Source organism: Chinchilla lanigera, unplaced genomic scaffold (assembly GCF_000276665.1).
Source record: "Chinchilla lanigera isolate Chin_1 unplaced genomic scaffold, ChiLan1.0 scaffold00043, whole genome shotgun sequence".
Taxonomy (NCBI): domain Eukaryota; kingdom Metazoa; phylum Chordata; class Mammalia; order Rodentia; family Chinchillidae; genus Chinchilla; species Chinchilla lanigera.
The window spans coordinates 12,417,199-12,444,271 of NW_004955444.1; the positions used below are offsets into that span (position 1 = coordinate 12,417,199).

Here is a 27,073-nt window from a genome sequence, read left to right on the forward strand (position 1 = left end):
TCTATCTAGTCCCCTGTTCTTATACTTCACAATGGAAATGTTTACCTGGTGCCAGATTTTTTTTTTTATTTTTACAGAGGATACAACAAACAGTTTGCTTAAGCCGAGTCTCAGAGGAGACTGGTTTTCTTTTGTTTTTGTCTTTTTGAGACAGGGTCTGGCTATGCAGTTCAGGCCGGCCTTGAGCTCACTTTGTAGCCGAGGCTGGTCTCAAACTTACAACAATTCTCCTACCTCAGCCTCCCTCAGTCTCCTGAGTGCTGGGATTACAGGCATGCGCCAACACGCCCAGCTCAGAGGAGACTTTGGACTTAGAATTTTTAATGATGGTACAACTGTGAAGAGTCTGACAATTCTTAAAGATGGACTACATCTATTTATGACTACATCATAATACAATGAATACAAGCCTTTTGAGGGCCAGGAGTGGAAGGTTATGGTCTGGATCTAAAATGTCCCCCAGAAGTCTCATGTTCAGAGGTGAGGCTTATGGTAGATGACTGAATCATAGGGGTGCTATGATCCATTTGCTGAGTTCATAAGTGAGTGCAGCGTTAGGAGGTGGGGCCTGGTCAAAAGAGGCAGATTACTGGGGGTGACCTGGCAGGGTATACTCTTGCCCCCAGCTCCTCCCTTCTCTCCATGCTTCCCGGTCTGTCCACTCTGTGATGAGTGAGTTTTTTCCTGCCGTGATATTTCTGCCTTGGAGACAGCTGGCCATGGACTGAATCCACTCAAACTATGAGCCAAAATTACCCTCTCCTCTTTACCTTGTCAAGTATTGTGTCCCAGCAAGTGTCTGAGTCACTTTCTCATCATAAGACACAACACAGTAAACGCCACCTACAACTTAAGAGGGGGAGACGTTTGTTTGGGCTCAGTCTGTAGAGATTTCAGTCCACAGTCCACTGGCTCCAAGGCGGGATAGCATGGCCGAGGGCAAGAGTGGAGGAAAAGCTACTCACATCAGGGCCGCCAGAAATCGGAGAGGAGGGACAAGCCAGAGAAAGATACACCATTTCATTCATGCCCCCCCGTGATCCTCTTCTAATCAGATCCCACCTCCTAACATCAGGCCAGCTATGGCACTTCCATTATCCAATCACCTTCTACAAGCCCCACCTCTGAGTACATGAGGCTGAGGGGACATCCAGACATAGAGCATAGCAGACAGGAAACATGACTAATACACTACTCAATAACATGAAAATATAGTGTTTACTACCAAAATGATGGAGTCATATGGCTTGTTTTCATTTCTTAAATGTAAGGTATGGCTATTACAGAACAAATAAAAAATTAGGTCTAGTCTCTGGGATTCAGGTGCACACCTTGTTGAACTATGAATTCCTTGAAGAATTTCAAGTAGGTATCTTAAAAAACTCTTCCAAGAACATTTTTCGTGCAAAGTGTGAGGCTTACTCTAAAAATTGTACTTGGAGGCTAGGAATGTAGCTCAGTGGCAGAGTATTTACCTATGATGTGTGACACCCTTGGTTCAATCTCTAGCATTGCAAAAAATACACATTTTTTAAAACTACTTGAAACATATTTCCCAGGAAATGGATTTAGTAATTTATGACGAAGAACTAGAATAAATGGCCACATTAGTAATATTAAAAGGAAATCTACAGTATATAGAAGCAGCTATTGATACTTATTAAAGAAACATTCTATTTTGAGAAAAAAAAAGAAACATTTTACTTTGCAGACCAGAAAAAAACCAGGAATTTCCTTTCTTCAGTGAGCTACATAGGCAAAGCTATGCTAAGTGCTAGGAGACTTTTCATTTCTATTTTAAATTAATTTTTTAATTGCTATGTAAAGCCCTATATAAGAAGAAAAGAAAAAGAAATAGGAAATAACAAGTCCAACAGTAATCAGAATTTAGGGGCAATGCCAAATTGTTTTTTTTTTTTCTCCAGTACCGGGAACCGAACTCACGACCTTGTGCTTGCCAGGCAGGCGCTTTGCCGCTGAGCTAAATCCCCAGCCCTCAAATTTAGTTTTTAGATTAACATTAAGCATGTAAGTATCTGGAAAAAACTCCAGGCCAGACAAAAATGTGCTCCAGCCCATTGTGAGAGATAGCAAGAATTTATATAAGGCTGACATATTATCTTTGAAGTTAGATCTATGTACTTCTTATGACTCCTCCAAGAATTTATATGAGTAGAGGTTAAAAAATGCAGAGGTTTAAAATTAAGAGATAAAAGTAGTCTCAAACTGTTGAAAGCAAGCATCATGATTTACAAAAAAAATGTTATCTCTAGCCATCAACATAGTACTGTATCTTGGAAGATACTCAACAGATGCTTGTGAATGAATAAAAAAAATACTGTTGAAGTCTGTTCTGTTACTGCATTTTTTTTTAATTATGTAAAACGTGTACATGGTCCCAAAGTCAAAGCCACACTATAAGCACGATTGTTTTGGGTGCATATAATTTTCACCACTACTGCCTCCTTTGGGCTTCTCCTTCCTCTTTAAATCACTAGTTCCATATTTTTATTTATTCTTTCATTATTTCCCTTTGAATTCTCAGTTTCCTATGCAAAAAAAAATACATTATACAAATTATCTGCACCTTGTTTTTTTCCACGGAATATATACTGGAGACTACACTATAGTAATACATTAAGAGTTTTTTTCTTTCTACAGCTATGATGCATTTTAACCCAGGAAGGTTATTTCAGTTTTTCTGTGTTTATTAAAAATTATGTCATAAAATTACAGCCTTGAGTGTATATCAGTTTATCTTTGAGATAGACTCCTAGAAATTGTTATTTCTTGGTCAAAAAAACTTACTAGCAAATTCCTCTCAATGACTGTACCATTTTGCATTCCCAACAGCAAACTACTAAGACACTTGTTTCCCAAAGATTAATAACCAAACAAGCATCTTATGCATCCTTGAATTTGTGAGTATGACTTAGATTTGATTTCCCCAATGCAGGGTTTTCCACAACCTCTGTGACGTACAATCTGTTTCTTTGTTGACAAGTCTTATATAACATGCTTAGGACAGATTTCAAATGGTTCTTTTACAAAAATCAATTGTAATGTCAAATACTAAACTCATCAAAACTAAGCGCTACAGGACAATTCGGCATTTTGTATTTAAAAATGTTGTAGGTTTTTTTTTTTTTCTTTTCCTTCTTTCCTGATGAAATGATTCAGCCTCGAGGATTCAAAGGACTCTACAGAACTCTAGAGCAAGTTCAAGTTTCCTATTATCACTAACATGCAGATTTATTCTTGAGTCTTTCTACCACTTCACAGTACTCAATTCTCTCAATCACCCACTGAAAAGACACTTCAATTATCGCTGGTTTCTTTTCTATGTGTCTCCTTTACTTAAGTAATTACCAAGATTTCTCAGTGTTTTCATTTGAAGAGCTCTTACACAGGGCTCATCTTTTACCCCATTTCAACTCTAGTCCTGGTGCTGCTTATCGGGTACCATGACCATTGGAATGTTCCCTTCATCAGTCTCGTGGCTCTACATGGTCTCCTCTCTGCTGTGTCTACTGTGTACGTCATACCCTGCTTCCTTCCCATCCCGTCACCACCTCACTCAAGTGAGGGCTGGAGTGAGGCCCACACGCTGCCCAGATGATGCTTTTCAACCTGTGCTCTAAGGAGATATTTCACTTGTGCACCAACAACACAGTTCTGTCATTATTTGATTCACATACTTTTTTTAAATAAGAGGCCACTTGGGGGAAAAATTGTTTTGCAGCTAAAAACAAGAGTACAAAAGTCACTAGTCCACAGAAACAATTAGAATCTATAATTTGGTTCTGTTGTACCAACTCAATTTTCCCTTGCTTCTCTTTATTAATGGATCCATGTACTTAGCACTTTAAAACCTAGTATTTGGTAAATACTATAAAAAACAGTAAGTCAGTGTCCCCCTTCATTAAATCTACAGCCTAATAAGACAGATTAGCAAATACAATGAAGTATGCTTTCATTCTCTCAAGAGAAAAAATTTCCATATATAACAGAGAAAATAAGAATATTCTATAATCCCCAGGTTCATAAAGTATAAGGAATAAAAGAACCTCCAGTTGAGAAGAAGATCAACAGAAGTAGGTGGGGAGGGGGGTTACATTTTAATTAAAGCAAGAATATGAAAAAAATATTAAAGAGATACTGGATAAGGAGAAGCTTGTTAATTATGGGCAAAGTGAAAAAGTCTGGGAGGGAAAGGAATGATATAAAGTTAGAGGAAGAACAAAGAATGCTTAACTGACCAAGAAAGGAGGTGTGTAAGGTAGCACCTGGATTCTGGGGCAAGTTCCAGAACTGAAGCTTCCAAACACACAGGGCTCTAGATTCCTGAGACTTTCTGTCACTAGGCTCTCCAAGAGTGAACAACAGGAAAACTTTTAGGAATCCCATACAGAGACCTACAGGTTGCTGGGCACAGAGTATATATTTAGTAACAGTTACTCAGTTAAAGCATGAATGTCCTTCATGGTACCAGTTTAATGTTGGGAAATTATCTCAAATGATCTATAATGATTAATAAATTTATCTGAAGATGACCACTTCATTTTAACTTCCAAAAGTGCCATTTACTGCCTGAATTTGTCAGTGGGCAAATTAATGAACCTAACTGTATTCTATTTTCCTTAGAAGTCTTATATACAGTGCAATGAATATGTTAATTACCTTCAAACTTCGACCATCACTTAACAGTAGGTCTATGTAAATATTTCTTACCTGGATCGAAATTATCACCAAATATTCTCTTGGCAGGAATCTTCAGAGCCATAGCAGGAAACTGTTTCTTTAACTAGAGTTTTTAAAAATAGTATGACATGAACTTTACAAGGCTTCTAGTTACGCAGGCACTTATACCTAATACAATCTGATACTAAAAAAATTCATAAGTCATGCTTTTAAATATATGATCATACAATGTATAGTATTTAATTATACCAACAACATACCAGAGACCGACTAATCATCATATTTGGTTCCAATAAAACACTTGGTATCTGTGTGACCTTGGATAAGTAATTTAGTAATCTCTAAGCCTCAGGTTTTTTACCTATAAAATCGGAGCAAGGATCTTATTTGTTGTGTGGCTAAACTCACTCATCATTTATTACCCCAAGAACAGATATGCTGTGTTCTCTTGACAGGAATAGACTGACAATGCTTTTTGTTAACAGTTTTCTGAAAAAACTGATTAACTTTTGGGGTTTTTTGTTTTTTGTTGTTGTATGGTATCAGGAATTGAACTCATGACCTCATGCTTGCCAGGTAGGTGCTGCACCACTAAGCTATATCCCTGGCCCATAAGTTAGCCTTCCCTTTATTAATATCCTAAAATACTTGTTTGTAGGATATTTAGATTTTCTTGTTTTCTGAGAGGTAAATTTGGCTCTGAATAAAATAAATTTGGAGAAGTCATAAAAATGGCTGTACTTTTATTATAAATGCAATCCATGCTTATAACACATAGAACTACATGTCTATAGTTTTTAAGTGTATACTATAGTTTTTATATATACACATATAAACATGGCTCTAACGAGCAACTGGTAGGACTTATAAAAAATAGAAGAATGTATTCATATTGTATATCATGGAAATGCTATTAGTAAAACCCAGACTAAAAATCTCTAATCAAAGGATCCTTTTTTTTTTAAACACACATGTATGCACACACACCCTGCACTGTAACGGGAAGAGATGTGCGGGAGAAACTGAGTGATCGAAAGATGCTTAAAATACTTTATCAACCAGTCATATAAACAGTAACCAGATATCTGATATTAAAGGCATTTCTGTTAGTTTACTTTCAGATGTGTTCATGATACTGTGTCAATGTTTTGTTTTTGAGACTCTTTATCTTTTAGAGATACATACTAAAATATTTACAGATGAAACGACATGATATCTAAGATTTGGGCCAAAATTATGATGGGCTAGCTGGGGACAGAGGTGAAACAAATTGTCTTCTCTCAGCAATTGAAGCTGGCTGCTAAGTATTACATTACTTTCTGTATTTGTATTAGTCTGTCTACTTCTTTGTGCATTTGAAAACTTCTATCAATAAAAAGTTACAAATATAAACCATGGCCATAAAACACACATACAAGCTGGCAATTAAAATGCTTACATACTAGAAATCTTTTGTCTTTTATTTTAAAGGAACCACACAGGGAAAGATTTCATGTTTCCAACTTAGAAAAATTCAGGTTTAACCTGAATTGTAGTTTCAAAGATCACAAATCTCATTCTCTAATCCTCTTTTTATTCTTCACCTTGAAGCAGAATTTGTATTACATATAATAATAATTTGAAAATTGTAATGTTATTTTAAAGTTGTATGCACTTGAAAGTCAGACACAGAAAATAGTGAAATATGGAAAAAATGAACGTTTAGAGAAATGCAGAAAATGGATGATAAAAATTGAGCTACATGTTAAGGACGTGTTTCTGCAAGAAGTTTAAAAATGGAATATTTCATGAAAGACAGATGAAAGTATTCATGGGGAGAGATAAGCCTGAACAAGTTTTCCTACTTTATATTTATGGGTAAAAATATTCAATCCACCTAATTAATCACCAGCTACTTAAGTCACAAAGCCATTATGAACACCCATCACTAATATGGATCTCTACTCTGCTGAGTTTTTAGATGATATTCTCCATGTCTCTTCCCTATATTCCCCACAAAAGGTGTTTAGAAGGTAAATCTACCCTATAAAGTCTTTTAAGCAAAATACAGAAGGCTTTAAATTTCAGTTATGAGGGCTTCACTGAACAAAACTTAAGAAGGTCATATAAACTGTGTGTACGTGTATATGTGTAATTTTATTGACATGTCATTTTTACCTAAGCATAACCTAGGTATATTAAAAATAAAAGGTTAACATGTAGATAATGGGTACTCAATTGCTTTAAAGAGAACTAACCATTAACACTCACCCAGCCTCTTAAAACCGTACATTTCCTCTCTTACTGGCTATCATTTTGCAAATGTGACTTCACTTATACTCAAAAAGGATTATTTCAATAGCATTTGATTATGCAATATTTAAAACTATATATAGTACATTCAGTTCTATATACATTAAAAAAATAAAGAACAGAGGCTGGGGATTTAGCTCAGCAGCACAGCATCTGCCTGGCAAGCGCAAAGTCGTGAGTCTGATTCCTGGTACCAGAAGAAAAACAAAAAAAACCCAAACAAACAAACAAAAAAAAAAATAAAGAATAGAAAAAAACAGCAAAATGGTAACAGTTATTTGAATATAACATTGTGGGTAATTTTTACATTTAATCTACTTTTATTTTCTTCTGTTATTCAGATTTTCTAGAACATTACTGATTTTACATAGGAACACATAAACATCATTTTAAAAGTACAATAAGCCAGGCCTGGTGGTGCATGCCTATAATACCAGCACTCAGGAGACTAAGGCAGGAGGATCACCCGTGAGTTCAAGGCCAGCCTGGGCTACATAAACAAGTTCAAGGCCAGCCTGTACTACACAGTGGAATCCTGCCTCAAAAAATAAATAAATTAAGTAAGTAAGTAAATAAGTAAACAAATAAAAAATATAAAATAAAGTGTTCAAGTGAAGTGAAGCAAAATGAAATGAAATTGTGGAATATTTTTAAAGTTTAATTCCCCTTAGCAAGTGATTTAAATTTCACTTGGAACAAATACAGTGAAATCCTAAATAAAATGAATCAGAAGTTTAACACAAAACATATAAACTGTAATCCTAGCACTTAGGAGCCTAAGGCAGGAGAATCACAACTAGTGAGTTCAAGGTTACCCTCCCCCCGCAAAAAAACCCCAACAACAAAACCCCACAGAAGTAGTACTGTAGCCAGACAATATTTAATGGAGATAAGCTCTTCATTTCCTTCATATACAGAAAGTTAACAAATGATCGTCTACAGATTTATGTATCTATGTACCCTTCTTTTTAAAATCAGGAGACAGTGTTAAAAAATGAAAAACAAACACACCCCAATATACAACAGAATTTATCCAAAAGATGCCTAATAATCTACCATTCATTAAATTGGACAGCACTATTTATTATATGAGAACACAAGGAACTTAATAATGGCATTTAAGGTACAATTTCTTTTTACTTTTTTCTTTTGGCTTTTTGAAAGAAGGTTTCACTCACTATGCAGTTTAGGCTGGTCTTGAACTCACTATGTAGGTCAGGTTAGCCTTGAGTCTGAGGCAACTCTCAGTCACTACATCGGGCACTTTTTCTTTAATTTAACTTAAGCAAAGCTTCAAACCCAGAGCTGTCCTCACCTGGGGTTCTGTAAAAACTAACTCTGAGGCATTCTTTGGCCTCGTTCACCGGGTGAGACCAGGCCTGAAGAATCAGAATGCGCTTGGGGTCTCTCTGCCTCCTTTAGAAAGTACTGTACATACGACTAGAGACACCAGATTATTAATATCTTTAATATCTGAGTAATGTGTATACGTATATATGTATGTATTGGCTTTAGTTATTCAGTCATCTAATGGTCTCTTTCTTCACACCCAACCCCCACCCATAGGTCACTGTTAGAAAGTCAACAATCATTTCAGTTGTGTTAGCTACTTATAATACAGATGCGAAGACCTATCTCTAACTAAGAGTGAAATGCAGAAGGAGAGTGAGCTCATGACAGTCTTTCAGATCTAAAGCTTACACTTGGGCAGTTTAGCCAGAAATATGATGAAAAGATTTATTTCTAATACTTAATGATAATAAAATATACTTTGAGGGCCGGGGATACAGCTCAGCGCACAAATGCCTGACTGGCAAGTGCAAGGTCCTGAGTTCGACTCCTGGTAACCAAAAAAAAAAAAAGTACTTTGAGCTGTTCGTGTAGCTCTCTTTTTCCACGGCTTATGGGGAACTGCGCAACAGTCCTATCTCCATCCTTTTATGTAAGAATTCCAAAGTTAGGATACTTCTGAAGAATCCCTTTTCTGTGTTCTTTATATATGGAGTTTTATTTTAATCATTCAAATAAATCTTCTTTTGGGATTTTCCCCAGTGTTTTGTTTTCAACAGAAACCCTTACTATTACTTACAGTGTTGTAAAGTTTGTCAAACTCTGCATATCTCCTGAAGACAAACCACTCACTCCTGCCCACAGAGACTAGAACTTTATAAACCTGTGGAAATAAAAAGTAACATAATAAACTTTGACTGCAAAAAAACTCTTACCTATTAAAATATGTAGAAACTCTTCACATTCATGAAACTGATATTAAGGTTTATATATGATTCTCTCCGTAAGCATATTAACTGAAACATTTCATCTTGGCAAAAGGGTATTTTTAAGATGTAAAATATTTGAGTTAATTTTCAGAGAATTATCTAATAAACACACATGTGCTCGTTATTATGCTAATAGTTGGCTGCTTTTGCTTTACACTTCTTTCCCAAGAATAAAACATTACAAATTCAACTGATGCCATTTTGCTCCCCAGCGCTATTATCTTGAAATTATTATTTGCAAAAGTGACAGCTGGCACAGCAAAAACTGTAAGTTCTCTTCCTTCCAGGTCAGTGATGGCAAACCTTTTAGAGATGAGCGCCCAAACTTCAACCCAAACCCACTTATTTATCATAAAGTACCAACACTGCGATTATACTGAGATTTTAGTTTAGAAGAAAAAACAATTCATACATTAGTATCTTTTGTCATAAAGAAAACAACACACATGTCATAGGTTTACTACCTCTGTGCTAGATCATATTTCACACAATACTTCTCAAACTAAGAATTCACCCACAGATTTTATAATTCCATCTCAATGTTTGACAGTTTCTCATATATATATACATATATATATACACACACACACACACACAAACACTCATGGAATCATAGTAAGCAAGACTATGACATAAGAGCAAATATTATAACAGTTACTAAATGAGAACAAAAAAGTAACTTGCCAAGTTCATACACTTAATAAGAAAAAACTGAGGCTAAAATCTAAACTTTCCATCAGAACCAGTATTAAATCAAGTTTTAGAACTAATTCTCATAATTTCTCCCACAGATACTCTCAGAATATAATTGATTGTAATGAGCTACCAGGAAACGTCAGATCCTCTATCACCGCTAAAGGGAAAACAACAAGAAGAAAGGATGGCTGCTGCAAGGTTTGGGTTATTAATCTCATTATTTTACAGCAATGAGTAGATGAGAAGTATGAGTTGGTCTTGGAGCTTACAATGTGATTGCCTAGAGTCTGCTGAACACCTTAACAGAGAAAACCAGACTTATCACAGAAGACACGCATGCAATTGTGTATAAATTCTCCTTTCCCCATGGGAGACAGGAAACCTACATGAGCAAGTTCATATTAGACAATACTGTGAGCAAAGCACTGTTCTGAGACTGCCCGCGCTTATACTGTATCAATTCTGCAGTGCTATTTTAAGAGATGACTGCACTGACAGGCCACAGTTTTAAGGAAAGGCTCCCCAAATATAAAGTCATATTGCTCTGTGAGAAAGTCTCACTGAATGGTGAGGCAAAGTCATTGCTGTCAGTGACCTGGGCAAAGGACATTAACACTCAGATGCTTAGAAAAAGCCCTCGGGCAACACATGAGCTACAGTGTGATTATCTTATTCTTTTGGTCAACCAAGAAGGCACCTTGAGACAGTAATGTTAAGTGAAATAAATCACACACACACATTTAATTATTACGTGGTTTCTCTTACATGAGTACCCAAATTATAAAGAGCAAAGTAAAAGACAGATAATAGGAAGTAGAAGATGGACTTTCTCAAATTGGAAGGGGATTAAGAGAGAGGGAGGGGAGGGAAAGGGATGACAAAAGGAATTAAGATGTGCATGCAGCGACTCCACACGGAATGTAAACATTATATAATGCAAACGTTTACCAATAAAAACTTAACTCCATTTAAATAAAATGGGATGAATAATAACAAAAAAGAGGGAGCTACTGGATGTAACATGTCAGAATTAGTTAACACTCCCCAGATGAAGAGCCTGAAGAAGAAAAGATGCCCATGACGTTAACCAAGACTAGACTGCAGATTTATCTGATAAGATAGTAAGGATCAGACTGGCCTGGAAAGCGGCATAAAAGAACAAGAAATAGGTTTCTACGACTGTGAGCTTTTTAAATGCTTTGTGCTGATTTCCTGGTGATAACAGTCCCTAGCAAGGTCAGATAGCCTGCCTTGGCTACTCAAGTACAGAAGAAACTAACTCAGCCTAGATTCCAGATTGTAGAGGCTCCACAGCAACAAGGCCCTCTGAAGTTCCTTAACAGCACGAGTGTAAGCAAGCAAAATAAGTTCTCATAAAATACAAACAGCCTAAAACAAAAACTTCAAATTAAAAAAAATACCATGGTCATCAAGAAATAAAAGTAGGATTTCAAAGACAGCAATTTAATATTTACAATATGAAACTATCATATTATTTTTATTTGCGTGTTTCTTTAGTGTCTGCCTTGCCCCATCAGAATCCAAATTCCTTACGCGCTAGGGTTGTGTCACTATGGCCTCCCACTGAAACCTCAGCGCCTACACAGTACATGGCATAATACAGAAATTCACTGACAAAATATAATGTAGAAGAGGTACAAGTCAAGACATCCTATATTAGGAGACTGACATAGGAATTTCCCAAGTTCAGGGCCAGTCTGACAACTCGGCAAGATTCTGTCTAAAAATAAAAAGTAAAAAGAACTGGGGATGTAGCCCAGCACTCTCTGGGTTCAATAACCAGCACTACCAAAATAAATCAATCAATCTCAAAAAAAAAAAAAAAAAACCATTCTAGTATGCAACATCTGACTCTGTTAGAAGCATCACACTGCAGAATATATGAAGGATGCATGAAAGAAAGCACATGCAACATCAGTGACTACTTAGCTGCACCACGTCTATTGTCGTTGCTAAGCACAATGCAGCACTGGCATCTGGGCTTGCTGAAGCTGGCTGAGTGTACGTTGGGAGCAATGGTGCTCTGATTTACACCTGGGTGCCCACTCCCCAAGGCTCAAGCACTCAGAAGTTGGGCTTTTGAAAGGTGAACGCATTATGGGTGTGATACAGCTGACCTGCTGTTAGGAGGGAGGGTCTGGCTGGAAGAGGTGCGTCACTGGGGCGTGACCTGGCAGGTACAGCTCCCTTCCTGGTTCCGCCCTTCCCTCTCTACTTCCTGTCCAACATGAGGCAAACAGCTTTTCTCCACTCAGGCCCTTTCTGCACACCAGTTCTGTCTGGTACTGGCTGGCCATGCAAGGACTGAAACTTCTGAAACGTAAGCCAAAACATACCTCTCCGCCTTTAAATTTCAGGTGTTGAGTGTTTTTTCCCAGTGACATAGAAAATGAGAGAACCAAGTTTCTAGAGAACCGAGGACTGCGCCAGAGTGACCCAGAAACTAGCACATGAACTAGTACTACTTTCATTCAATAGGAATTCAACAAATACTTAGGGCACATCTACTATCTCTATTCTGGGGGGTTGGGGAAACAATAAAGTCCTTGTTTCAAAGAACCTTGCATTCCAGCAGGCAAGGCATATATAAAAAACACAAAATATGTCAGGTGGTGATAACAGCTATTAACTTAAGTATAGTAAGTAGGACAGAGTAAAAGGGGTAGGACGTGGTGTGAAGGTGCTATTTTATATTTTTAGCCAAGAAAAGCCTCTTTAATGAGGCAAAATTCCAGAATTTGAAGTAAATGAACAAGGTGATTTGGACAGGGCCTTGGAGAACTCAGGGCACCGGATGGGAACGGCTGAGTAAGAGCATCTTGAAAGGCCTTCCAGACCTTTTCCAAGAAGATATCCTGAAAATCCTGAAAATCAAGACACCTGAGGTAACCAACTACCCATATCTGCAATGTAAGTCCCTAAAGGGGAAAATAGCCTAAAGCGGGTAAAAAAGGAGACGAAGCTGGTCATGGAGGTACTGAGACAGGAGGATCACAAGTCTGAGGCTAGCCTGGGCTACATGGAGAGATCCTGTCTCACAAAAAACAAAAACAATAAATACAGAGAGGGAAAAGGAAAAACCTGCACATACCCCACTATTTTATCAGGTTTATCTTCCTTGTGATATTCCTATAAAAGTATATTAATGTGTAACAAATGCATATTTTTAAAGATAGCCCTGCAATGCAGAGGCCGAGGGCAGGGAAATGCCAGACACACATACTCCAACCTCTCTGGTCTTGCTTCAGTGCAGGACATGGGAGATGCGCTTGCTTAGGAAGGGCAGCACAGGAGTGACGGGCTGTTTCCCTGCTCCCTGGCTGAGACGCTGGGAGAAAGCCCGCGTGGGGCACGCAGGCACCGCTAGTTAAGAAGGCAGAGTATAACACTAGACAGAATTTAGTTTTACTCTTCAGCTTTCCTCAATCCCGTGTTCCATGGACTCTGAGTTGAAAGTCACTCGTCATGAGGCCCAACAGGTGAGTCCCTCAGTAAAGGCCAGATGTAGGCCACTGAGCCAAGAGCGGAAAACATGTGTCAGAGCCTCAGCTGGCTCTTCAGCTTCAAGAGCCAAGGCACTGAAAGGGCAGAGAGCACCTCTAAGACCCTGCCCAAACCAATGAAAAACAGATCCCAAGTTAGTCCAGCAACTGCAGATGCCCGTGGGTGAGTCATGTCAACCACAGCTGGGTATTTTCCAGACCAGCCACTCTACAACCAGAACAGCAAAGATTTAGAACAGTGATGGTGAACCTTTTAGAGCTTTCAATGATAAAAAAAAAACCAGCTGGCTGTGGGACAGATGCCATAGGTTTACCACCACTGAACTAGAAGGATTACAAAAATACAACAGTCTTCAGTAGGCTATGACGTCAGTCTTCTCAGCAGACACTGTGAAAAAGAACATTCCTCCTCCCACAAACCAAGATACCAACTTGGGGAAGCAAAGGGGAGAAAAAGCAGAATTATGACAACCTGGACATTTTTATCAAGATCAAACTAAGTGTTAAAAGCATTAGGTTAAAATTAGTGGGGAAAGAAGGGTACTTACAAGGAAGACCAGGTCAACTACAGACAAGATAAATGATACTTTCTTTTCAGGAGAACAAGGGCAGGAGATCTCTGCGTACGCTAACCAGACTAGTGGAATCAAAGTAATACTGTGTATTATAATCAGAAAAGTGACTACTCATCAGTAACAGCCATTGACAATACTGATTCAGCAAAAATTCATTGTACATATGTTTTCTACAGTCCTACAATAGATTCTATAGTATTAAAAAATAAAATCAGAAATGGACATTGCCTTTAAGGTGAAAAAAAAAGATAAAAAAGTATTTTTAAAACTGTTTTTGTATTTTACAACAAGATATAAAATAATACATACAATAAAAATACTGTGGAACGTTTGAGACAGCAGTTCTTAACATGGGATCTGTGACTCCAGGAGCCCACACTACCTGACTGGGCACACAAAATTATCAGTGGGCAGATAAACATGTACGAACACACACATTTTCTGGTAAGATGACCTAGCAGACAACGTCATAAGATTCTCCAAGGGGATACGTAAACAGGAAAAAATCTACACTAAAAAAGGAAAATTTAAGCCAGACATAGTGGCTCGTGCCTGTAATCCCAATACCATGGGAGGCTGAGGCAAGAAGACTACAAGTTTAAGCCCAGCCTTGGCAACTTGGCAAATTAATGTGAGCTGTCTCAAAATAAAAAATATGCAAAGGCCCTGGGTTCAATCCCCAGTACCATGTGCATATGTGCACGTGTCTGCATATGCACGCACACGCATACACACACACACACAGAGTAAAATCTGGATATGGGGGAAGAGAAGCATTCTAGGTTATAGAAGAAAAATCACAACACAGAAATTTCCTCTGTAAGTAATTTTCTCCTGGTTTACATTACATACTTACAGTAAACCTTTTCTTTTTCTCTCTGTGTTCATCAGAGCTGGGAATGCTTACACTTGGACAGCTTTCCTTGTAGTCCATGGTACAATCTTTTTGTATTTAATATCTCAAGAGGACACCAAAAAATGAGTCCGAAGAAATAATCAGAAGAATGAGAACAATTAACTAATCCAAAGTATGAAACCTCTTGAGGTAATGTTCAAATTCCATCATGCAACCTTAACAGAAAAAAAAAAAGAATTATTAGCAAAACAGTTTAAAATGACTTCGACCATCTACCATTCCTTCTAAGTAGGATCCACTTGGTGTTTATTCTGCTAGGAATTTACTTTTGCTCGGCTTACGTTAGAGATTTAGTTTCTGTTATGTTCCTATCGCTAGCCCACTAACATTTGTATCCCATCTAGCTTCCTCACTAAGGAAGTTCCAGAAGCTTATATTCCGTAGATCATGTGGAATGAGGGTTAACTCTCATTAAAGGAGCTCTGGCTGGATGACGAGAGCCTCAACCTCCTGTCACAGTGGTCTACTGCTTACGTAGTAGCGCAGGTGGAGCTCCCATCACTAAGATGGATTATCTTTACCTGGACAGATTATCTTATCCTTACGAAGGATCCACCTCAGCCCATCCTTCTCAATCTGAAGCACTGGCAAGAGAGGGAAGATAATGCGTTATCCTAACCACACCTTTTCCTTGAGAATGTAGGACACGGTTTTTGATGTATTATTGCTGCTGTTATTGTTATTATTATTACTATTATTGATACTGGGGATTGAAACTAGGCCTTTGCACTACATTCCCAGCCCTTGGGAGGCTGATGCAGGAAGATTCCCAGCCCTTGAAACTAGGCCTTTGCTACATTCCCAGCCCTATTTTTCAGATTTTGAAAATCTCACTAAATCTCACTAAATCACTAATTTGCCCAGAGTGGGCTTGAATTTGAGATTCTCCCACTTCACCTCCCAGAGTGCTGAGACTATAGGCATGCTCCACCATGCCTGGCTCAACCATCAAGAGACGGAGGAAGAAGGGAGGGTGGGGAAAAGAAAGAGATGAAAATGAATTAAACTGTATTATGTACATGTACCAGCTCTCCACAAAGAATATAATTATTATGTACTGCAATCATGTACTAAGAGACAAAGAAGGAGAGGAGGAGAGGGAAGCGGGGAGGGGAGGGGAGGGGAGAACAGAGGAGAGGAGAGGAGAGGAGAGGAGAGGGGAAGAAAGGCATGGTGGTGAACACCTGTAATCCCAGCACTTGGGAGGCTGATGCAGGAAGATTGCCACAAGTTTGAGACCAACCTGCGCTACATAGTAAATTCCAGGGAAGTCTAAATTACAAAGTGAGACCATCTCAAAAAACCAACCAAACAAAAAAAGAGAATGTAGGATATGGAATGGTAGGTCCCACTGATACTTTATTATATACAAGCATAAATGTCTGTGCCTTACTGTGGGCTATAACCCATGAGAACAGAATTAGGAAAACATTAGGCCTTGGGCCTTCCCTTTAGAAGGGACAGTAAAAAAATCACATTGAGTGCATGTTATGAAGGAGGAGGAACGAGCTGGAGACGTTTCTTCACAGGAAGTACCTAGAGGTCATCAACACAGGCAGAGGAAGCAGCTGAATGTAGAAAACTACAGTCAAGGTACACATTTAATCTGGGCCAGAGGTTCCACTCTGGCAACGGTGCTAGACAGTCTCTATTTGCCTTCCCAGATCCAACTGCTACTCTTTGTGGATTCCAAGGTTGTTTATGCCTCCTGCTCTCTTTCTGACAGTGATAGTTTCACTTCCTAAGACCACAGTTTCTACCAGGCAGCCCCTTCTCCTACAGTTACAGTTGAAAGCCTAGGAGTATTAATGGCTTCCTGGCCTTGCTTCACCATCCCTTGCTTGGCACCCTTAGCCCTGTCCATAACTGCTTAGTAAACAATCCCGCTGGTAAGACGCCCTTCACAGGAAGGAGTGCAGGGTGGTGAAAATCCAAGTAGTGATGAAAACACTGACTTCAGAGATGGTAACATGGGCTGGGCCTGCTTTTGGCTGTCCATGGGAATGCCCACAGAGCCAATGACAAGTTCAAAGCTGTGAATTCCCAAACGGATGGGTGGAAAGTCTATGGCTGTTTCAGAGGATCTTACTTTTTATAGCTACCAACCTAAGAGGACTAAGGATTGAGTCTAGAGTTTGATGGAAAGAATTCCAAAGCCAATTAAACAAGCAAACTTGCAATCTCTTGTGCTAACACAGGGGTACTGTCTGGAAAGCAGAATAATCTTAATTATGGAGAAATCTGGGCAAACACACGTGAGAATAAGAATGTTCAACTCCAATCCAGCTGAACTTCCCTGCTGAAAGCAGCTATTCAACCCTGTGAGGGCGTCTACACTTCTGATACCTCCCTCCATAAAACCCTTCCAAGTTGTCTGACAGAGGAATGCCGATTCTCTTCACTAAGTACTCCCACTGTTCTTTATTGTCCCACAGCCCAAAAGAGCCCAGGAAGAAGTTCAAGGCCTACCTTCTTACCAAAAAAATCTGCGGAGGGCTGGGGATATAGCTCAGCGGCACAACACTTGCCTGGCAAGCGCAAGGTCGTGAGTTCAATCCCCGGTATCAGGAAAAAAAAAAGATCTGCGGAATGTCAGCTGGAGTCTGGGGAGCACACGTGGGAGTACACTCAAACGGTATTAGGGCAAGAAGGATTAAACGGATTACCGGGCCCTTTACAAGGCTTTTGTTCTCCAGCTTTTGTCAAGAACAATACGCAGCAATTCCCCACGGAGACTGTCAGCTGCAGAAAGGCAAATACAGTCCTTCCAAAGGTTACAGGATACTATCTCTGAACTGACACTAACCCCTGGAGGCCCAAAACGTGGTCCACCAGTCAAGGGGGAGCTCTCAGAGATAAGAGATAAAGATGTCTCTTGTATCCCAAGTGGGATTCTATGGAACCATACGCCAATCTTGTGCTTATTTTTTTAGTCCTGGCGTTTTAGTGAAAATAAATATAGTAGTAACCAGTCAAATCCCCCACACTGGTTCCCTGTTCTATGTGACGAAGTTATTAAGCATGAAAGGGCCATATACAAGCCTCTGACCAACATCAGAAGAAGGGTATGAGTTGCATCAATTACCCATCCACAACAATCATCTGCCCCAAGATGTCAATAGTACTGAGATCAAAACTAACATTTATTGAATGCTTATGGAGGACTGTTTTAAGTACTCACACCTAATACATCAACTGGTCCTCTCAGCAACCTCTGAAGTATTATTATTCCTATCTGACAGATGAGGAAAAAAACCAGACTAAGAGGAATACATTATCACACCACTATGAGTGACAGCACCCAACTCACCAACCGTGTCCTTCAATTTCTTATACTATTGTTTCTTATGCTGCAGTTTCTTACGCATCCTCTTCTACATTATCTGTGAAGATACTACAGAGTTGAAAAGAAGCGACTTACTAGGTATCTATAAGACAATACAGTTAGAGAGAAAGCAACAAAGACAGATTTCTGATTGTATTAGCAAAAGGGGTAGCAGCGTCAGAAGTGGCCCCTGTCTTCCAGTTCTTGAAGTATCACACGTAAATAGCTGACCAACAGCTTGGTACAAAGCAGGCTGGCCCCATAATGAGGAAAACCAAGGGCTAAATTATGAAATAAAAAAGGCACAAGAAATTTAGATGCATTATATATTTTAGAAAAAAAGGGTCTATCTTTTTTAAAACATTCACAGATTCAAATATTTATTTGAAGCTATACAAAGTAGAAATCTGTGTAAACCATGGCAGAAAACTGTCTATATTGTTATGTTAAAATATGCTGATTCAAATATTGCTTAAAAATCAATGGGCATTCAAGTTTTTTAAAGCATTTTCTTCCTTTACCATAGTATCCATCTTTTTGTCTGTTGCTTGCTAATTACTGTTCTGCATCTGTTTGAGGGCAGCCAAAAATTTCTCTTATAAAAGGCCAAACGATTCTTCTACTTTTACCTCTAAAAACATAAAAAGAGTACTGGGTATGGTGGTCACGTCTATCATCTCTGCATTCTGGGAGGCTGAGGCAGGAGAATCACAAGTTTGAGCCCAAGTGGTCAATTTAGCAACTCAGACCCTATCTAAAAAAGAGTTAGAATACATAAAAGAACTCCTGTGCTAAGGATGTAGCTCAGAGCAAAGGCCCTGGGGTTCAATCCCTTGTACCACCAAGAAGTAAAATAAATAAAATAACAGTTTCTGAATTCCATTTCTTCACATATCATAAAGATTGGTTCAACACCCACTAGTGGATCCCACCCAGACTAGAAAGTAGATATACTCCTGAGTGGTCAGTATACACTCTTAACAAAGAGATAGAGCTGGCAATTCACACCAAGGCGTGAAGGGAAATAAGAACAAGTCTGTTACAAAAGTAAGAAATTAAACCTAGAAGAGCAACAAGTGTTCTTCAGCAAAGGGACAGAATTAGACACTAGCGTCTGAGAACAATTACACTCAAAAGGTAGAAGCTGACAGAGTCAGCAAGGTATAAAAGAACACCGTGCATGTAATGTAGAACGGAGAAACTATAAAATTGCTACAAGATAACAGAAAACCCATCTTTTGACTTTGTAGCTACTACAACAGCAAAGGCATGATCCATCAGAGAACAATAAGAAAATGAGGAATACAAGCAAGTGTAACTGGAAGCAAGTATCTTCAAAAGACATTAAGTAAAAGAGCATTATCTAAAACATACAAAGAACTCTTAAATATGCAAGTAACAACACAATAAACAACTAATTTAAAAAAAGGCCGAAGACCGTAACACATACCTCACCAAATAAAACCTGTAAGCCTGTGTAAGCAAGTAAGCCTATGAAAAGATGCTCCACAGCTAGCTGCAGCAGCCCACGCCTATAACTCCAGCACTAGGGAAGCTGAAGCAGAGGATCATGAGTTAAAACCCAGATTGGGCTACACAGCAAGACTCTGTCTCAAAAAAAAAAAAGTTAAATAAAGATGTCACATCATATGTCAATAAAAAGAAATACAAATTAAACGTATAAAAGAAAATACAAATTAACACAAGATACCACTATACACTTATTAGAATGGTCAGAAAATTGATACCACCAAATGCTGGTGAGGATGAGGAGCAACAGGAAGTCTCACTCACTGCTGGTGGAATGCAGAATGGGGCAGCCACTTTGGAAGACAGTTCCGCAGTTTCTTACCATGTGATCCAACAACTGTGCTCTTTGGTATTTACCCAAAGAACTTAAAAACTTATGTCCACACAAAACCCTGCACATAGACATTTATGAAAATTGTATTCATCATTGCCAACACTCAGAAACAATCGAGACGTCCTTCAGACGGTGAATGGATTAATAAACAGTGTTATACGCAAACAAGGGAATATTTTCAACACCAAAAAGAAATGACCTATCAAGAAATGAAAACACATGGAGGAACTTCTTACTAAGTGAAAGAAACCATCTGAAAATGCTCTAGACTGTATGATTCCCCTATTTGAAACTCTAGAAAAGATAAAACTATTGAAACAGTAAAAAGATCAGTGGTTGCCATGGGCAAAGCACAAAGAATTTTGGGGGGAACTGTGGGGTGTGCTGGCAGTTGAATCCAGGGCCTCATATAGAGCTACACCTCCCCGCAACCTTTCTTGGTTTTTTTATTTTGAGACAGGACTCACTAGGTTGCCCAGGTTGGTCTTGAACTTCAACTTTTCCTTTATTTTTGTTTTATTTTGTTTTTTGAGACAGGGTCTTCCTATATAATTCAGACTGACCTTGAACTATGTGGCCCAGGCTGGCCTCAAATTTGTGGCAATTTTCCTGCCTCAGCCTCTCAAGTGCCTGGATTATAGGTGTGTGTCACTATATCCAGCGCAGGTCATCGTGCCTTAGCTTCAAGAGTACCTGGCATTACAGGTGTACACCACCACACCCAGCTGACAGAGAACACTTTTCAAGTATGCTCTGTACAATACTAGTGGATATGTGTCATACATTTGTCCACACCTGTAAAATGTACAACACTAAGAGGGAACTTTAATGTAAGCTACGGATTCTGAGTGATTATGATGTGCCAGCGTAGGTTCATAAACCGTAACACATGAACTACCTGGAGGGGGATGCTGATAATGGCAGAGGCTGTACATGTGCAGAGTACCAGGTATTTGGAAAATCTCCGTATCTCCCTTTTTCCTCCCAGAACTAGGGACTGAACCCATGGCTTCACACTGAGCTACATCTCTAGCTGTTTTTGCATTTTTAATTTTCATTTTAATTTCATTTTTAATTTCATTTTGAGACAAAGTCTCACTAAATCACTAAATTTCTGGCGCTAGGCTCAAACTGTGATCCCCCTGCTCAGCCTTGCAGAGTGCCAGGATTATAAGTATGCATCACCATGCCTGATTCATACCTTCCACTTAATTTCACTGCGAACCTAAAACTGCTTGTAAAAATTTAAATCTGTAGAAAAACACCATGCACATACCATAGAGATTAGATCAGAACTAGTTTGGGACCTGGAAACTCACCAAGGAAATACAGGATTATGGCTCAGGGCAGGGATTAATCCTGAGCATCCAACAGGCTTTGTGGGGTTCATTTTAAATTACATTAAAAGCATCTTCCCAGGAAATTCTAACCCCAAACTAACTGATTACTGGTACTGAAAGTGTTCTGTAATAGTGTACAATCTGTATCTGTTTATTTCCTCCTCTCAGGAAACTAGCTACCAGCACATCTAAAATGTTTCAGTAGAACAAAGCACATCTTTGTCACATCTGTAAATTAGGCTCACTGCAGAATAGATTAAAAATCTAACAGGATCCTCCAATGAAAGACATACAGTAACCACCTCTCCTCCCCTCACCCATATCCCGTGATGAATCAGTTACAACTTTTCCTGTTTTCCCTCATTACTAATACATCCTTCCTCTAATTCTCACTGCACTGCCCTCTCTGATGCTTCCCTCATCCTGTAATCACGCAGGCCAGTTCTTCCCAGAGTTATCACATCTCTTATGTGGGCATCTTTTATTTATCCTGATCAGTGAAAATGACACAAGAATTAAAAATAAAACACATGTAAAACAGCCTGTGTTGGAACTAACAATAGAGAACAGAGTGTATCCAACAATTTGAAACAAGTGTCCGAGAGCCTTAACGAAAGTCACATAAGCTTGCTGATCTCCTGAAAGTGGCTCTGTTTTACTACACACGTTTAGGGAAGGGAATGAGTGAAGTGAATGTAACTACTGACGGCCCTTTGTTTCTCCACACTAGAATCAAAACTGCCAGGGTAAGGAGGAAAGCTCTAAACTTCCTTCAGTGATAACACGACCTTCCACTTGGTCCAGAACCAACGAGGCAGGATGGCAGTAGTGGCTCTGCCCCACGCTCAGTCTCCTAAGGTCTTGTACGGGGGTCCCAGTCGCAAGAACGACTGCACTCTTCTCAGCTTCCCAAGCTGTTCCGTTGAGAGGCACACTCCCAGCACATCTTGCCAGCAGATGTGAACACACCACGCACCAAGGACTTTTTCTAGAGGACTGTGAGCATGGCAAAGGGAGGGTCCCCGGGTAAAGCTGCTTGTGACTGTAGAGGCTGAACAAAGAACTCAGACTGAGTAGGCACAAGAACAAACTCAGAAGTCAACACCACCACCATGTCTCAAGGAGTAGACTGGGACAACCCAGCGCTGCCATCTCTGCCCATCTCTGCTTCTATTCTAACCCTTCTCCAATGCATTCACCTCACAGCAGACAGACTGTAAATCCCTGCTGACACCTTCTGTTTGGCTCCCACTGCTCTTAGAATAAAATCCAAACTATGAATTAATAAACATGACCTAATCTTTGTCTGCCTCTCAGGCTGCACTCACAAAACCTCTCACCCTCTACTCACTAGACTCCCACTGAAAGGTCTTTCTCAGCTCACACACATACTAAGCCCCTTCCCTGGTCTCTAGTCTCTCCATCTCTGGCCCTATGGTCCCTCTGTCTACCAGGCACTCTCCTCGGCTCTTCACACTAAGATCTTTGTACAAATGTCACTCCTTTTGACAGGAACCCTAACTGAAGGGCTCCCTCCTGAGTCAATCTTCCCTCATCATCCCATTCATTTCCATTCTAGCATTTATGGACTGCATGTAAGATTGTGCTTTGCTTGCTTATTGAAAGCTTCTCCAACTATGATGAAGGAGCTGTGACAATGACTGTCACATACATAGCAGATTCTAATAAAACACAATTTTCACTTATTCACTCAACAGGTAGAGAGACATGCTTGAAAATTCCAACTTGCCAAGTGTGCTGATGAGATCATCAAAGCAACCAGTGCCTCACTGTGCCTCTCAATCATCAATTTCTCCCTCTTTCTTGATCACTCCCATTATTACCCACATTAATACAGTAGCAATAAAATCTACCCTAAAATATAGACTGACTTATTTAATAGTCACTTCGTAGTGCTAACCATATGCTGGAGATATATCACTGTTTTTATTACTTGTAACACTCTTAACAAAGTTGTATTTTTTTTCTTCAATACTGGGGACTGAGTTCTGAGTCTCTGCACCAAATTACACCTTCATCCCTTTTTTATTTTGAGACAAGGTATCACTAAGTCACTAAGTTACCCAGGCTGGACTTCAACTTGCAATCCTCTTGCCTCAGCCTCCCAGAGTACTGGGATTACAGGGCTAAACCACCGTTCCCAACAACAAAGGCATTCTACAAAGAAAGAAAAGTCTGGTTAAATAGAAGTTTATGTAGTATGACACTGTACTCCAAAGAAAGAATTTGCTTTCAAAATTCTTCTGACAGTAAAACTTTACTGGTCAGTATTTTAGAAAGTATTTCCCAAAAAGCAATTAATTATATACTTAAATTATATTGACACTGTAGCACATTTTTTTCAACTCCTGACCTTATTGGTTGTATTACTAGTAATGCATAACCTGTAGAATTTTACCATTTCAAAAGTTAGACCTTTAGAGGCCGGGCATGGCGGCGCACGTCTGTAATCCCAGCACTCGGGAGGCTGAGGCAGAAGGATCGTTGTGAGTTCGACACCAGCCTGGGCTACAAAGTCAGTTCAAGGCCAACCTGAACTACACAGCGAGACCCTGTCTCAAAAAGACAAAAAAAAGTTAGATCTTTAAATTTTTAGTATTTTTTTCTAACAGTAGAAACTACAGCTTTGCACTTATAACTCTTTTCTATCAGTAGAAACTATAGCTTTGCCCTTGGAATGGTAAAATAAACTTAAACAAGTATCTATAGCTGAATGTGATGGCATACACCTATAATACCAGCTATTCAGGAGACTTAGGAGAATCACAAGTTTGAGGACTGCCTGCGTAACTTGGCCAAGCCCTGTCTCAAATAAGAAACAAAAAGGTCTGTGTACACAGCTTAGTGGTACAGTGCCTCTGGGTTCGATCCCTGATATCTAGCACCTCCCCACCAAAAAGGTGTTATACTTGTAAATATCAAAACCAAGAACAAAGAAAATAAGTTGGGCTAACACATGGCCTAGAATGGAAAATCCCAGTGAAAGTTTGGGAGGCAACAGGAAAAGTGAAGATAAAAATTAAATGGCAGGAACATAAATTCTTAAATCAAGCTTAAATCTGAGTTAAAATAAAAACACTGACCCAACTGGGTTATGTGCATAAGGATGTCTGTAATGTAAAATTAAGCTCAATGTGTTAAATAAAATGCTGACATAGACTTAAAACTGTAAGCACCAACAACAAACATACTCAGGTAACATATCTACTATCTTCTTTTGAAACATTAAAAAGTTTCTGGCGTAGATCTCCACATATCCGGGAAAAGATATAGGTATGAACTTTATTTTAGAGAGAACAGTGACAAGTGGTACATTATTTTCTACAAGACCGGAGCAAAGAGAATATCCAGTCCTATCTGACTCAGAAAGTAAAAAGCAGAGAAACAGCATTTTGTATGCCTGGAGATGAAAAAACAAAAATATAGTTTAGAAATAACATTTCACAACACAATCCAAAGCTGTAGATGTTGCTCCATAAAATCTGTCTTGTCCTAATGGCTTCCTGTGTGCCATTACTGCGTATTTTTTTAAAACATCTGCTTGCCTATCTATGTGAATGTTGGGAACGCTGCTCTTCCTACATCTACTTCCTTCTATAAATCCAGACCTCAATGTCTTCATTTGTATCTTTCCACTGAGTAATGAATTTTTCCTACCACCTTCCTTACATAGCCGTACTGCAGAAATAATCACTGAATCTCAATATGCAGTGATTTAAACACCTATTTGATAGAGCTTTAAATTCACTTATATTTTAAAAGTAGGTAAGCAGGTGTGGTTTTATATTTCCCTTAAAAGAAAAAAGAAAAAAAAATTTAAGAAAAAAATAACTGGAATCTCTGTGTATGTACTTTTTCTCAATTTGTTTATATATAACAAAAAAAAAAAAACCTTGAAGAATTACAATTGAAAGTACACTGTAATAAATCCCCTTAAAAAGTCACCAGAACTCAGAGGAAAGAAAAACTACTTTAAACTCTATAGCATTTGGGGTGGTAGTGGCATGTAAAGGTCTGAAGGCTGAGCACTCAAAACAGAAAGGGCAGAAGACTTCAGTACAAACAGATTAGTCCAGCTTGTCAGAATGCGTAACCAGACTCCGGAAAAAGACAACTCACTGATAAAAACAGAAAGAGAAATTATCATGAAGCACCCTGGCATTTTATAAGGCACTGGCACTAAAGTCTTATCTTACTTTTATATTTACAAACCTCAATTGGAAATCCCTTTTTATCTACGGGAGTTACAGGCTGAAAAAGTAAGTAAGCCTGACATCACTGTAGGGAACTCTACATCCCAGGCGTCTCACTCTTGATCTTCTGCACACCAGGATAGGAAAGCGTTTTTGAAAAGGGAACTGCAGGGCTGTAGGTGTAGAAGATTGAATAAAAAGAAGGGGAGCAAGCAGAAGCTTGGCAATAACAGGAGCGGCATGCTTGCAAAAAAAAATGACAAGTAAAATAAGGTGGTAGCTACTTGCATGTGGGGTTCAAGGTAGGAGGAAGAATTCACATGACCTCAAGGATAAATAACTAAAACAGGGATGGGGAGGTGGGGGCGGGGACAGAGAACAAGCAAGATGACAGCGAATTAGTTTAAGTAATTACTACTCTTGCTGGAAATGTCTGCATCAGATCCACGTATATGATACCTTTCGTGTGCCAGGAATTGTTTCCAGGCACTCAGGACAGAGTAGCAAACACAACTGGGAAGCACTCCTAAGCTATATGGAACTTATTCTTTACTGATAGACAACTGATAATGAGTAATTATATAAACAAGTAAATACATATTATAGGAAATGTGGGGTTGTGTGCAATTTTAAGTAGATAACATCAGAGCAAATACCCAGAGGAGAGGGAGTGAGCTATGCAAAAGGCTGGGTAAGCATCAGCAACTAACACATCAATATCTCAAAATAATTTCACTCCACAGTGTTTTTGAAGATAGCAACAACATTGCAACATACTTCTTCAGGTCCCAGTCCTACTTCCCTGGGCTTGTCTTTCGGTTCCACTTCCTGGCTCTATCCTACCCGATCAAGAAAACTTAACCAATAACACAGTGATAACAAACTGCCAAATGGGTCAATTTGTTTATACTGGCTGTTTACTTTCTATATATGGGAGAAAAGGGGTGCATTTTAAACAACAAAACCAAAGCACTGTTAGAACATGTTTGCACAAAGCTTCAGAAGACAATCATCTTCTCAAAGCAATAATTTGACGTAGCAACTTTGAGACTTGTGATTTAAATCAAAGGTGCTGAAGAATGATTATGAGTCATGCAATTAAGCTACCAAGGAGGATAATACCGAGAAAAACCATTTGTGACACCATAAAACTGTCAAAAATAAAAACAGTAACTATCACTAAAAGTAGAGGTAGTACCTTCCTTTGGTTTTATTACCTGTTGATCATCAGAGATGAATTCTAATCTAAGCTCTGCCATTTATTGATTCTGCATCTTTGGCCTCAACTTTATCTGTAAAATCTAGCAAGTCTGACTTTTTAAGATCCCTTTAAGTTCTGAGAGTCTA

At 38.9% G+C, this 27,073-nt stretch overlaps 1 protein-coding gene across 5 annotated transcripts in view; it reads right to left on the minus strand.

Moving 5' to 3' along the window:
* Sgk3 (serum/glucocorticoid regulated kinase family, member 3) overlaps window positions 1-27,073 on the minus strand; it is a 115,843-nt gene that overhangs the window by 31,452 nt on the left and 57,318 nt on the right. For all 5 annotated transcript variants that reach the window (XM_005392143.2, XM_013518178.1, XM_013518177.1 and 2 more), the window contains 3 exons: window positions 14,924-15,138; window positions 9,083-9,166; window positions 4,732-4,804 (listed from right to left, as the gene is read on the minus strand). In XM_005392143.2, the coding sequence (XP_005392200.1) occupies window positions 4,732-4,804; window positions 9,083-9,166; window positions 14,924-15,001 (235 nt within the window). In that variant the 5' untranslated portion in view covers window positions 15,002-15,138. The remainder of the gene's footprint in view (window positions 1-4,731; window positions 4,805-9,082; window positions 9,167-14,923; window positions 15,139-27,073) is intronic.